A 12,753-nucleotide genomic window follows, 5' to 3' on the forward strand; every position below is an offset into this window, starting at 1 on the left:
AAAATAACATAGCAACCCCTTATTGATTACTGACAAAAGCTTAGTACTGGTGTAGAAACACCTATTCAATGCCCCGACAAAACCCTTGCAATAACAAAGCAACACCCTGTCGACTACCCACAACTGTAACAACACACTGACAACCACCAAAAACACCCTAAAAATAGCATAGCAACACCCCTGTTGTGGTGCCTCATAATACATAGCATTTCAATTACATAGCACCACCTTGTCGAGTACCTATAACATCCTAGCAATCTCATAGAAACACTGTAGCGACCACCTATAATGCTCTAGAAACTACATAGCAACCCCATAGCAACCATCAGTAATTCCCTAGATAGAATTCACATATTAATATCATTGATACCCTCTGCAATATCTTAACAATCACACAACTACCCACAACACCCTAGCAACAACATAGCCATAATGCTTTAGTATAACAACACCCGTAGAACCTCCCATAACACCCTAGCAACAGCATGGCAACGTCCTTGCTACCATCAAACAACAACCTAGCAAACATAAAACAGCACTCTTTCAACTTAACTTGCTACATCATGTTAACCACATAACAACAGCCATAGAAAGATCAGCAACACCGTAGACACTGCATAGCAACACCCTGGTAATCACTCACACGCAGACAGGCACAGTGAGAGTCGTCTGCTTATTTTCAGCCTGTTTTATGTTCCAGCTGTTTCTCTACTGTTGCTGGAATGAGCGCCGGATGCCCCAGTTAAGACTGAATATAGGAGATGACATCCGTCAGTGTGTCATATTGTCTTTGATTACATCTCAGTAGCTGGAGTCGGCCTGTCCCGCTGTGGTGGCGCTGTGACCCCTCACTGCTTTAAATGAGCTCTGTTAAATGTGTCCACGTCCCCCACTGGCCCCCGTTCAGTTCAAACCTCAGTTCTGCCTGCAGTCATTTCTGTATTAAACGTGAATAGGGATGGTTGCATCTGAATGCCTCCCTTATGGCCTTACTTGTGACAATCATTCTCTGTATATCTCTCTCTCTCTCTCTCATATTATTTTATGATATTTATTACCAAATAACAATAATATTATTATTTATGGATGTACAGTATTTACTTAAACTGTAAATTAAGTAGTTACAATATATTATGTATTTCTAACTATTTAAATGATGTAATAATAATATATTTCTAAAACTATTACTATTTACAGATATATGTATTTCTAATAAAACTCTTACATTATATGATTAATTTAATACGCCAAACATTCTTAAATTATAATTAAAGTTATTGTATTATTGAAGTTATGTTAATAATATTATTAAAATCTACATTTGTATAATAACTATATCATCTATATGTTATGTTATCTATATAATCAGTTTAGTTAAATTATGCAATTACATTAACTTTTTAAGACTATTTATTATTATAATACAATACAACATAATGTAATTATTTTTAAAATTCAACTTTAAATCATATAATAATAAAAACCTTACAAAACATTATTATTGTGAATAAAACTGCCATTTAAATTTAAAAACGTGAAATAAATTGAATAAAATAGGAAATATTTATTGTATTATTAATGCCCAATGAAAAATCTACAGGCTTGGAAAACTGTCCCAGCTCTGCCTATGGAATTTCTAATGAAGTGTGATTCACTCTGTCCTGCAGGTGTCCATGGTGTTGTCAGCCCTGCAGGCTGGTAATAAAGGAACTCAGGCCTGCATAACTGCAGCCAGTTCTGTCTCAGGCATCATTGCTGATCTGGACACAACCATCATGTTCGCCTCTGCCGGCACACTCAATGCAGAGAACGAAGAGTCTTTCGCAGACCACAGGTGAGACCTAGTAGAGCGTAACCCTTTCAACATCATATACATAAAATGTCAAAGGTTGGTTTTATCGGTGTCGGCATAATCTCGGTTGTTATTTGTTTCTGTACACTCCAGGGAGAACATATTGAAAACTGCCAAAGCTTTGGTTGAGGACACCAAGCTGCTTGTGTCTGGTGCTGCTTCGAGCCAGGACAAACTAGCCCAGGCAGCCCAGTCCTCTGCCAAGACCATCACGCAGCTCACTGACGTGGTCAAACTGGGCGCCGCGAGCATGGGCTCAGAGGACCCCGAGACGCAGGTGCGTGGTTCCCTGCAATAATCTGTCATAAGATTTTCACAACACCAAAAATTCAGACATTACCCAATGGCCAGTGTGTTCTAATTCTGTCTGCTCCTGTATTTTTATCCTGGACTATATTTATCCTTTTTTCACACCCTGACTGGGTGTAATGAGAATATCATTAGCTCTCCTCTCAAATGTCTCGACGTTTGGGTGCAGACACTCTCTGACTCACTCTAACAGCCGGTGGCATGTATCATAACATCTCTGGCCAAAATCTAAATGATCTGTAGAGGATTAATAAATCATAATGTCTTGTATAGTACTATAAAGGTGGCTGCGATAAAGAACAGCACCCCTGGAGGTGTGCGATGCATTATCGGAGTGGATAAAGCCAGTGGCGTATCATGACTAAAGGTGGTTGTGATAAAGTCTTCTCTCTATCTCTTTCAGGTTGTACTGATAAATGCAGTCAGAGACGTCGCTAAAGCTTTGGCTGAGCTGATTAGTGCCACTAAATGTGCCGCGGGCAAGGCTGCAGACGATCCGTCCATGTATCAACTGAAAAGTGCTGCCAAGGTACGTTTGGTTGAAGAATGTAATGTGTGTGTCTGTAAGTTCCGGTTTGGAAGAAAGACATTATGTGTCTTAGTGAGGATCATATCTTATACTGATGACTATCACTGTGTGCGTGTTTATGTGTGTACGCCTGTCTAACAGCTGGCCCTGCTTCCCATTTTCTTGGCTGGGTGCTGTCTTCACTGTCATCTTGGTGTGTGGCCACAAATCAAACCCTATCTTTCAGTGATCATAGAGTGTGTGTGAGTGACTCAATGGCCACTCGGCAGGGTACAGGACCAAGCTGCGTGTGTGTATACAGCATAAGGACTGCTTCCTTCCCTTCCTCTCATCCTATCTTCTCTCCAATGCCATGTATGATTTGCTACATGACAATACATATTAATTTTGTAAAACTCATTTTAAAAAATTGAAACGTAGTTATTCTGTGAATCAATAAGCACAGTTTATCATGTGAAGTGAATAGAAGCCTGGAGGGCTTGTTTAAACAAAAATGGATGTGTACCACACATTTTCAAGCGTTCTCTAATCCCTTAATCATTCACCTGGCACTGTTAAACCTCTGGGATTAACTTCCACATACATGCAATATGATATGTTTTATTTAGCATGCTTAAATAATGAAGTGTTATGCAGTTGTGACCTTCATGGAAAGATTTTTTTACATTCCTCCAACATATGGTGACTTCAGATCCTCTGGGATTTTGCTTTAGACATTGTATGCGTTTGTTTCTTCAGTGTGTGTGGTGAAAGTAGTGGTGGCGTCCCTCAGGGCTTTGTCTTAGGCCCTCTTTTTTTTTTCTTTTTGGTTTCCTCCTTTTTCCTTTTGTGATTTAACCTTCGCCTAAAGCAAGATTTATAATCCATTACAGACCTCAGATGTGGTCCATTAAAGGCCCCGTTTGATCACCTGACTATATTCTCATGTTTTGATGTATGATTTAGATTTGAATTCTTTACCTTAAAAAAACCTAATCTGGTTGACCTTGTCTTATATCTCACTGAGCTATTCGATACAGCTGTTCTTGTCATAGCATTGCATCTGACCTTAGTTCACTATTTTAAGTGAAAACTGGCCAAAAACTGTTGACATTATCTAGTTGAGGTCGCTTAAGCTGTGATACATAAAGAAAAGAGTTCCAAGCCTGCCCGAGACATTGACTTTCCTTTTTTTTTTTTTTTTTTTTTTTACAGGTGATGGTGACAAATGTGACCTCTCTGCTGAAAACTGTGAAAGCGGTGGAAGATGAGGCCACTCGCGGGACGAGGGCTCTTGAAGCCACTATTGAGTGCATCAAACAGGAACTCACTGTACGAAACATTCTTTGCGTGATATTCCTAGCGATAATGTGCTTTCCACACTTAAAGAGTAGTTCTTCAAAAGGGAACATGCTATAATTTTCTCACCCTCACGCTGTTCCAAACCTGTATGACTTGCTTCTGTAGAACACAAAAGAGGATATTTTCAATAGGAATAGGATCCAAACAGCATTGTATGAACAAAACAAAACAAATTACCATCTTCTATTATTTTAAGCACTTAGTTAGTACATGTCATGCTCATTTTGATTCTAATTAAGATGCTAATACAATAAACTTATATCACAATCTGACTGTGAATTAGTACCAATTAAGTCCAGGCTAATTAATTGTAGCCCAGACAGAGGTAAAACCTATCCATCTGTGATATGAACTGGTAATGCAGAGTAATAAACCATACTGGCGTTTGCCTGTTCTCCACCTGCTCCTCGTTCTCCTTCTCCCATGGGCATCCCTATTCCACTTATCAGAGGCCGTGTGACAAATTGAGATAGTGGTACAGGAAGGCAAGAGATTTATCTTTTGGTTTAATGCTTCTGTTATCAGATGCCCATCAGGACTTTACGAAATCTTGATGGCATTACTGTATTAGTGCCCAGAAAATCGTCCGTGGTCGTGTGACTGATTCTAAAAATGTATTATCGACTTAAGGTTATTTCTGTAATGTATGAAATATTTCTTAATTTCCCTGACTGTTGCATCATCTGCTTTCCAGGTTTTCCAATCCAAGGACATTCCGGAGAAATCTACCACCCCGGAAGAGTTCATCCGCATGACCAAGGGCATCACCGTTGCGACGGCCAAAGCGGTGGCAGCAGGCAACTCTGCTCAGCAGGAGGACGTGATATCCACTGCCAACCTGAGCCGCAAAGCCATCTCCGACATGCTGACCACCTGCAAGGTGCTTATCCACCATCACACAGACATATGCCCACTCACACAAACACAGTCCCACCGTATGCTGACCAACTGTAGGGTGGAAACCCACAAACACTCGAACACCAACAAAATGTGTTCGTATACGCTCTCCGTGTGCGATGAATGCCGTTTGCTTATTTCTCAATGTCATTTAGCACTAACCTGCTTCTCACTCCTAAATTACGCCCTCTAGTGCCGTCATGATGTAATGCAGTTCCTTGATATAGATCGTTTTCCCTTAAAATCACTCAAATCTACAGATTCCATCTGGACCTAATCATCACGTGCCATAAATTTGCGTTTGTGTCTTGCAGCAAGCCGCATACCACCCAGAAGTGGGCGAGGATGTGAGGAATAAAGCTCTGCTTTACGGCATCGAGTGCACCACCGGATACATCGACTTGCTCGAACACGTCCTGCTCGTGAGTGGGCGCGCCGACGGCTTTTACAGGATGTGTTTGTGCTTTGGTTTCTGTGATTAACCTCGTGCGTTTACTCCACGTAGGTCCTGCAGAAGCCCACGGCCGAACAGAAACAGCAGTTGGCCGTGCTGTCCAAGAAAGTGGCCGGCTCAGTCACAGAGCTCATCCAGACTGCTGAAGCCATGAAAGGTGAGAACACACACATGGCTATGCCACAGTGGGGTTGAAAGTTCTGGGTTTTTTTGGTCCCAAAGTATTTGTCTTTATTGAATACTGACAGGGCAACACAATTGGTTTAACGTTTTCATTACAGTTATTTATTAAATAAAAAGCCAACACTTATAATAATAATTTGGGGCTAGCTCACCCCCAAAAAATGTTTTAATATACTCATCCTCAGGTCAGCTAAGATGTAGAATATTTTTGAAATTTGGAGAACATTTCGAAACAGGTTCACTAAAGGATCCTCTGCAGTGAAAGAATGAGAGTCCAAACAGCTGAAATAAAAACATCACAGTGATCATAAGTAATCGTCGCGTGGAGCAAAAAGCTGTATGTCTGTAATAAATCCATCAAAAAGTCCTCTATCCATAATATTGGGCGAATATGCAGCATTTGCAAGTTAAAAAAAATTACTAAAACAGTTCTAAACAAACATTTATAGAGTTTGAGGTGAGAAGGCAATAAGGAATGGACTTTTTGACTAGAGGACTGCTTGTATTATGGATTATGAACATATATTTTGTCCAGAAGCAATATTTTAAATGCCTTAATATCGGATTTGTGATTAAGAAGCAAACTCATCTACATCTTGGTTGGCCCGTGGGTCATTATCAGCAAATTTTAAGTTTGGGGTGAATGATTTCTCTAAATACAACTGTATTTACATTACAATTATTCAGAAAAAAACTGTTGCCTTTATTTAAATATTTCTTAAGTTTTCCAAAATCCAGTTGCAATGGGAAAAAAATCAAACACGTTCAATTTAATTTCGCCAGTGTCAAATTCTGCTGAGCTTTTCTGCAAGCACGGATCTCTTGCAAGCCTGGTAATGATATATGAGTTTGAGAGGTAATGGGGGAAATCGCAGGTCAATCGAGCTGAATTTGTGCAGGTTTAATAGAGCCATTGGGCTGATGGTGCTCTCTTGCTCTTTTCTATAACACTACTTTGTTGTTTTTCCCTTTTCTGCCACAGATGGAGGTGAGTATGATTACACAGTGTTGTTTTTCTCCAGTATCAGGCCACACACATACAGACGGACTTGAGTAAATGACCAGAATGGACACACACACACTCATACAATGAGTTAGTGTGAGAGAAAAGAGAAGAAGGGATAGAATTGAATTCCCTCAGGTTTAACATAATCCTCAAACACATTCTCACCATCTGTTTTCACAAGCTGTTTGAACAAGACAGACGTCTTTTAGTGCCTCTTGAACATCGGTAAAGGAGAATGTATATCAAAGCACATTTGCCTAATAAATGGTTATTAACATAAAGATGTGCACGTTCATCTAAGCAATTAATGAATGATTGTGACTGTAATAACCTGCCAGTCAGCACTAAGAAGATGTTTATCTTAAAGTTATAGTTAAAGGTTGTGGCTCTATCCTTGCTATAAAATATACATACAGTTTCTGTACAGTATTAAAGGGTTAGTTCACCCCAAAATAAAAATTTGGTCATTAATTGCTCACCCTCATGTCTTTCCAAACCTGGAAGACCTTTCATCTTCAGAAAGCAAATTAGGATATTTTTTCGGAGAGCTATCTGACCCTCCGCAGACAACAACACAGGTCCAGAAACGTAGTAAATACATCTCTTAAACAGTCCTCGTCACATCAGTGGGTCAACTTTAGTTTTGCAACGCTGCGAGAATACTTTTTTTGTGCAAAGAAAACAAAAGTAACGTACTTTACTCAGCCATTCTTCTCCCCTGAGTTACGTCTTCTGCCACTTTAGACTCTCTAAAATGGAAGACGTAATGGAAGACATAGCTAAAGGGAGACGGATGGTTGATTAAAGTGTTATTTTTGTTTTCTTTGCGCAAAAAAATATATGCTCAAAAAGTCGCAAAACTGAAGTCGAGCCACTGATGTCACGTGGACTGCTTTACCGATGCATTCACTACGTTTCTGGATCATTTCAGTTGTGTTTCTGTCTATGGAGGTTTACAGATTCTGTAATAAATATTTAAATTTATGTTCTGAAGACGAATGAAGGTCTTACAGATTTGGAACGACATGAGGGTGAGTAATTAATGACAGAATTACCTGTACCTTTAACATCTACACAGTAGCAATTATGTTTGATGGAAAGTTCTTATGGCAAGTCTTGTGGTAGAATGTGTTTTTTTTCTTTACCAGGAGGTTATTAGTTTGAATCCCCATTGCATGCTTTTTTTTCCTTTTTTTTTTTTTGCTCTTTCCATGTGCATGTGTTATGTAACGTAAGAGACTGGAATACGAGGGTCATGGTGTTTGCTCATCCTCTCAGGTTCTGAGTGGGTGGACCCAGAAGACCCCACAGTGATAGCGGAGACAGAGCTCCTGGGTGCTGCTGCGTCCATCGAGGCCGTGCCAAGAAACTGGAGCAGCTGAAGCCCAGAGCCAAACCAAAGGTATCCTTCCATCCATCCATCAATTTTCTAAATCCAAACACAAACATGTCAGATCAGTTCCACCGAAGGCCATGGGATCATTTCATTCCTGTTTTGTATTCGGGGGGGAGGGTGGTGATGTTATTTTTGTAATTTTAGGACTTCAAGACTTCAGGATGTGGGGTCCTTGTCTTTTATGGTGTCTGGGATGTTTGCGTACATCTGTGTAGCTTTGTCTATGTTTTTTGTGGTTATACGTTTTCCATCTTGTACATTAACGATTTGAGATTTTAAAGTCTGGTGAGCACTGTACTTGAAATGGTCGTCTGGTTTTCGGTTTGTTGGGCTGTTTTGTGATCTGTCTTGCATCTCAATCATTCGGTATCATGAAGTTTCGTTTTAGAGCGTGCTGAACTTCTAGTCAGTCAATCTGAAACTCATCTTCAAGAAGGTCAGCACTTTTAGAAATGATTTTCCCTGAAGCGCTTTTATTGTTTCATCCATCTGTATTATAGCTCAGCTGTCAGTGATGCTTTTCACCTAAAAAAAAAACATTCATCCACATTTTGCTGCTCGGAGCTGAAACTGTTTCTCATCTCACATTTGCTGCCACAGACCCAACACTGAACAGAGACATCTATCTATCTATCTGTCTCTCTCTCTCTCTCTCTCTCTCTCTCTCTCTCTCTCTCTCTATATATATATATATATATATATATATATATATATATATATGTCTGTGTGTGTGTGTGTGTGTGTGTGTATCTGTCTGATTGTTTGTCTATTTCTCTTGTCTTTCTATTTCTATCTATCTATCTATATCCCTCTCTCCCTATTTCTGACTGTCTGTCTGTCTGCATGTCTTTCTATATCGCTGTGTATTTCTGTCTGTCTATTTCTGTCTGTCTATTTTTGTCTGTCTTTCTATTTCTGTCCCTATCTATCTATCTATCTATCTATCTATCTATCTATCTATCTATCTGTCTGTCTATCTGTCTGTCTGTCTGTCTGTCTGTCTGTCTATCTATCTATCTATTTCTGTCTGTCTATTTTTGTCTGTCTTTATCTGTCTGTCTGTCTGTCTGTCTGTCTGTCTGTCTACTTCTCTGTCTTTATATTTCTATCTGTCTGTCTGTCTGCATGTCTATCTATCTATCTATATCTCTCTCTCTCTGTCTGTATCTGTCTATCCCTCCCTCTGCTCTTTAACTCTGCTCTGTTTCACTATGTTGTGTTAGTCAGATCAGGTTCATATATTCTGGAAAGAAGGAAGAACAGGAGTAATGTGTAATGTCGTCACCTTCAGTCCATTCGGACATTTACCGTTGGCCTCTGCAGACTCTTTCACATTTAAACTCTGCATCACACCCCAAGACACATTATGAACTGGTTTATAGTGCATGTTACATGTTTTACCATACGGTTCAAATTCAGCACAGATAAGGATACAATGTCATTGGTGTTTATTATGACCCCTGGAACGTTCTTTACTGTTTCCCCTAATCTTCATTCCTCACTTCCCTCTTTAGCCCTCCCTCCTTTATCCATCCTTCTCTTTTCCCTGCTATCCCAGCATGCCCTGCTCTCTCGTGCTCTCCTATCCTCTCCTCTCTTTCCCCATGTTCTGGAGGTGAGGTAGACCTGGAAGCCTTTCTGCAGGACTCTGTTTGATATGTTTGATATATTAGGTTGTTATTCTGTCCAACTATATATCAAACATATTCCTACAGTGTCCTGCTCTGTCTCCAGACTTGTGTGTGTTCTGTTTATGACTTGTTCATGAACGTGTGTGTTTTTGGGGCTTCAGACAGATCAATCTGTGTAGATGGCATGCAAGGGTGTGTCTTAGGTCCGTTAGAGTCGTGCCGTTTCCTTTGACGCTGTTGACTCTGAACAGTGTGAACCTAAGTGGCACCCCCATGCCACAAGGTGTCACTCTCAGATCACTTTGTTGAAGTTACATCTAATCATCTCCCTTTCATCAGCTCGGCTGTGTTTGAAATAGCATACTAGCATACTACTATTACTGTTAACGCGGTATGTATTGTGCCTTTTGCTCCAAATTTTATTTAAAGTTTCAGTATATGACAAGAGCACACAGCGTTAACCATCCGTTTAGAGTTTTATAAATGAACTAGAAGAAATATCTGCAGCATTCGCAACATTATTATTGTAAAACCGATGGGATTCAGTGTGCAGAGTAAATGTTATTTTCACATCATGTGACAACAGTGTAACATGTTTGAAACATTCAGCATTTTGTCAGCTGTTTGTCACAATAGTTGACTGTATATTTTGTACAGTATGCTAGTATTCCATTACAAACATAGGGTATGTTCAAAATAGCATATTTACTATTCTATTTGTCATATTATTGCAGTATGCATTATGCATATTGTGCATAGAAGCTGCATAGCTTAGCATATCCCACAATGCAATGCTCCTTCCATTTTACATTTCATGCATACAAAAGTGAGTAGTCTTTGCATTGTGTACATGCTATATACTGGAAATGTTTTACAAGCGGACTAGTAATATGCTGTTATGAACAAACTTATACTCTTTGTATGTGTAGCTGAACGTCTTTTAGCGGAGTTTTATTAACCAAATGGTGAAAATCTGTCATTAATTAGTTTATATATAAATAACAACAATGCATGTGACTTGCTAAAAAAGTAGATATTCTATAGTAGTTATTATAGATAATATATGATAGGTAATAATAAAGTCTCAGTTCCTGTTTTTGACGTAATGGCTCGGTGAGATTTTTCTTGCCAGTCCATTAGCAAAGATAAAGCATTTCATCTTCATAATAACTGCATTTATTTTAAGGTAATATTACGGTTTCATGTCTAGCCATCAGCCAGCAGTGAGCCAAGAGTACTCATTACAGTTAATAAGGTCACAATCCACAGTTTTTTTTTTACATGTCTTGCTTTCTTATTTTCGCAGCAAGCCGATGAGTCTCTGGACTTTGAGGAGCAGATCCTGGAAGCGGCAAAATCCATCGCTGCAGCAACCAGCGCTCTGGTCAAATCCGCATCGGCCGCACAAAGAGAGCTTGTGGCTCAGGGCAAGGTACTAAGATCATTACCTTTTTATTTTTTCCATATGGTCTACGAATTTGTCTACATGCAGTGTTGTCATAACCGTTAAAAAATGTGTTTGCGTTAAAATCTGAAAGCGAAATTGCCTGTGCAACCAACTGAACTGAACAAAGCTAAAGCACTAAAATGATTCAATCTGAAATATTTTTAAAACTAAAATAGTATAAGAGTACATAACATTACACGAAAAACTCACTGCTGCTTTAATATTTTTTTGCATTTGTGTAGGTTGGCTCCATCCCTGCCAATGCAGTAGATGATGGCCAGTGGTCCCAGGGTCTAATATCAGCTGTAAGTTGTTCATTAATTGTAATTGAAGTGAAAAATGACCTAATAAAAAAATGAATCGGATTAATGACAATTATTATTACTTTAAATCCTACTGTTTTTCAGGCCCGAATGGTAGCGGCTGCCACTAGTAACCTGTGTGAGGCCGCTAACGCTTCGGTCCAGGGTCACGCCAGCGAGGAGAAGCTCATTTCCTCCGCCAAACAGGTGGCAGCTTCCACCGCTCAGCTGCTGGTGGCCTGCAAAGTCAAAGCGGACCAGGACTCGGAGGCCATGAGGAGATTACAGGTTACAATCACCCGAACAAGACGAAATAATATAAGATTGAAGTCAGTCGTTCGGTTTAAAAAATCGTTTTTTTTGTTTGTGCACAGGCTGCTGGTAACGCAGTGAAGAGAGCATCTGACAACCTGGTGAAGGCAGCTCAGAAAGCAGCCTTTGATAAAGCCGAGGATGACAGCGTCGTGGTTAAAACCAAATTCGTAGGAGGAATCGCTCAGGTGAGATTGTCCAAAGCAGTTTTGAAATGTTCCTTGACTTCCGAAGCAGTGCCGCTCAATTAAAAAGAGATTTGACATTTATGGATCTACAAAGCCATCAGCCGGGTTTGAAAGCTGTAGTTTTGTACCAAGCATCCACAGCTGGCATCCTACACTGGGCTGCTGTATCCACAAACAGCTCGTTTTCACGTTTCATCCTGGGCCAAATGCGCATTAATTAAAGGCTGCTTGTCTGCCTATTCAAAGCTTCCTTCCTCCCAGAATGCCTCGGTGTCTTGTCTTCATCTTTAGAGGGCACTGGAATAATGTGAACATCTGAGAAAGCCTATTGAGTGGATGGCGTGAGTGTTTGCATGCACCCTCGAATCCTTGCCAGCACAACAAAAAGAAGCTTTTTCAGCCCCTCTTCAGAAGGTCAAGCCTTGATCTATCCATCCCATTCCTTAAATCCACAAAAATGTTACTCTCTTTGGAAAATTGCAGATCCAGTCTTTTTTTCTTTTTTTTTCTAGCACAGTTATGCTAAAATTACACTAAAGCATATGAAGCTTTTTCTCTGTCACTGAGAAAGGAGCTGAAGGAAAAACTAATTCTGAAAAACAAAAACTGGAAGGAAAAACATCCCTTGGCATTTTTCCTTGGCTGTAATATGTAAGCAGTATTTATGTATCATTGTACCACAAACTATTTGGCTGTCTTGACTTAAAGGCCGAAAGATTATTTTTAAATAATCCACAGGACTGATTGGAACTTTTAACATTGTGTGCAAACACTGGATCTCGTCTAGAAACATGAAAATAAAGAATTTCTCTGTGCATTGTTTAGAAAAAAAACTTTTAGAATCGTTGGTAAAACCAAAAAATAAAAAAAAAAAGTTTTTTGTTGCATTTGTCACATTCATGCATA

General features: G+C 39.6%; 1 protein-coding gene across 1 annotated transcript in view; it reads left to right on the top strand.

Moving 5' to 3' along the window:
* The window catches only part of tln2b (talin 2b), a 115,795-nt gene that overhangs the window by 98,528 nt on the left and 4,514 nt on the right, over window positions 1–12,753 (top strand). Inside the window, 13 exon segments of the mRNA XM_043228047.1 lie at window positions 1,668–1,834; window positions 1,946–2,129; window positions 2,565–2,690; window positions 3,885–4,001; window positions 4,726–4,911; window positions 5,243–5,350; window positions 5,434–5,539; window positions 7,850–7,927; window positions 7,930–7,973; window positions 10,905–11,030; window positions 11,288–11,350; window positions 11,453–11,635; window positions 11,722–11,847. Coding sequence (XP_043083982.1) covers window positions 1,668–1,834; window positions 1,946–2,129; window positions 2,565–2,690; window positions 3,885–4,001; window positions 4,726–4,911; window positions 5,243–5,350; window positions 5,434–5,539; window positions 7,850–7,927; window positions 7,930–7,973; window positions 10,905–11,030; window positions 11,288–11,350; window positions 11,453–11,635; window positions 11,722–11,847 — 1,614 coding nt within the window.

Source organism: Puntigrus tetrazona, chromosome 25 (genome assembly GCF_018831695.1).
Source record: "Puntigrus tetrazona isolate hp1 chromosome 25, ASM1883169v1, whole genome shotgun sequence".
Lineage (NCBI taxonomy): Eukaryota > Metazoa > Chordata > Actinopteri > Cypriniformes > Cyprinidae > Puntigrus > Puntigrus tetrazona.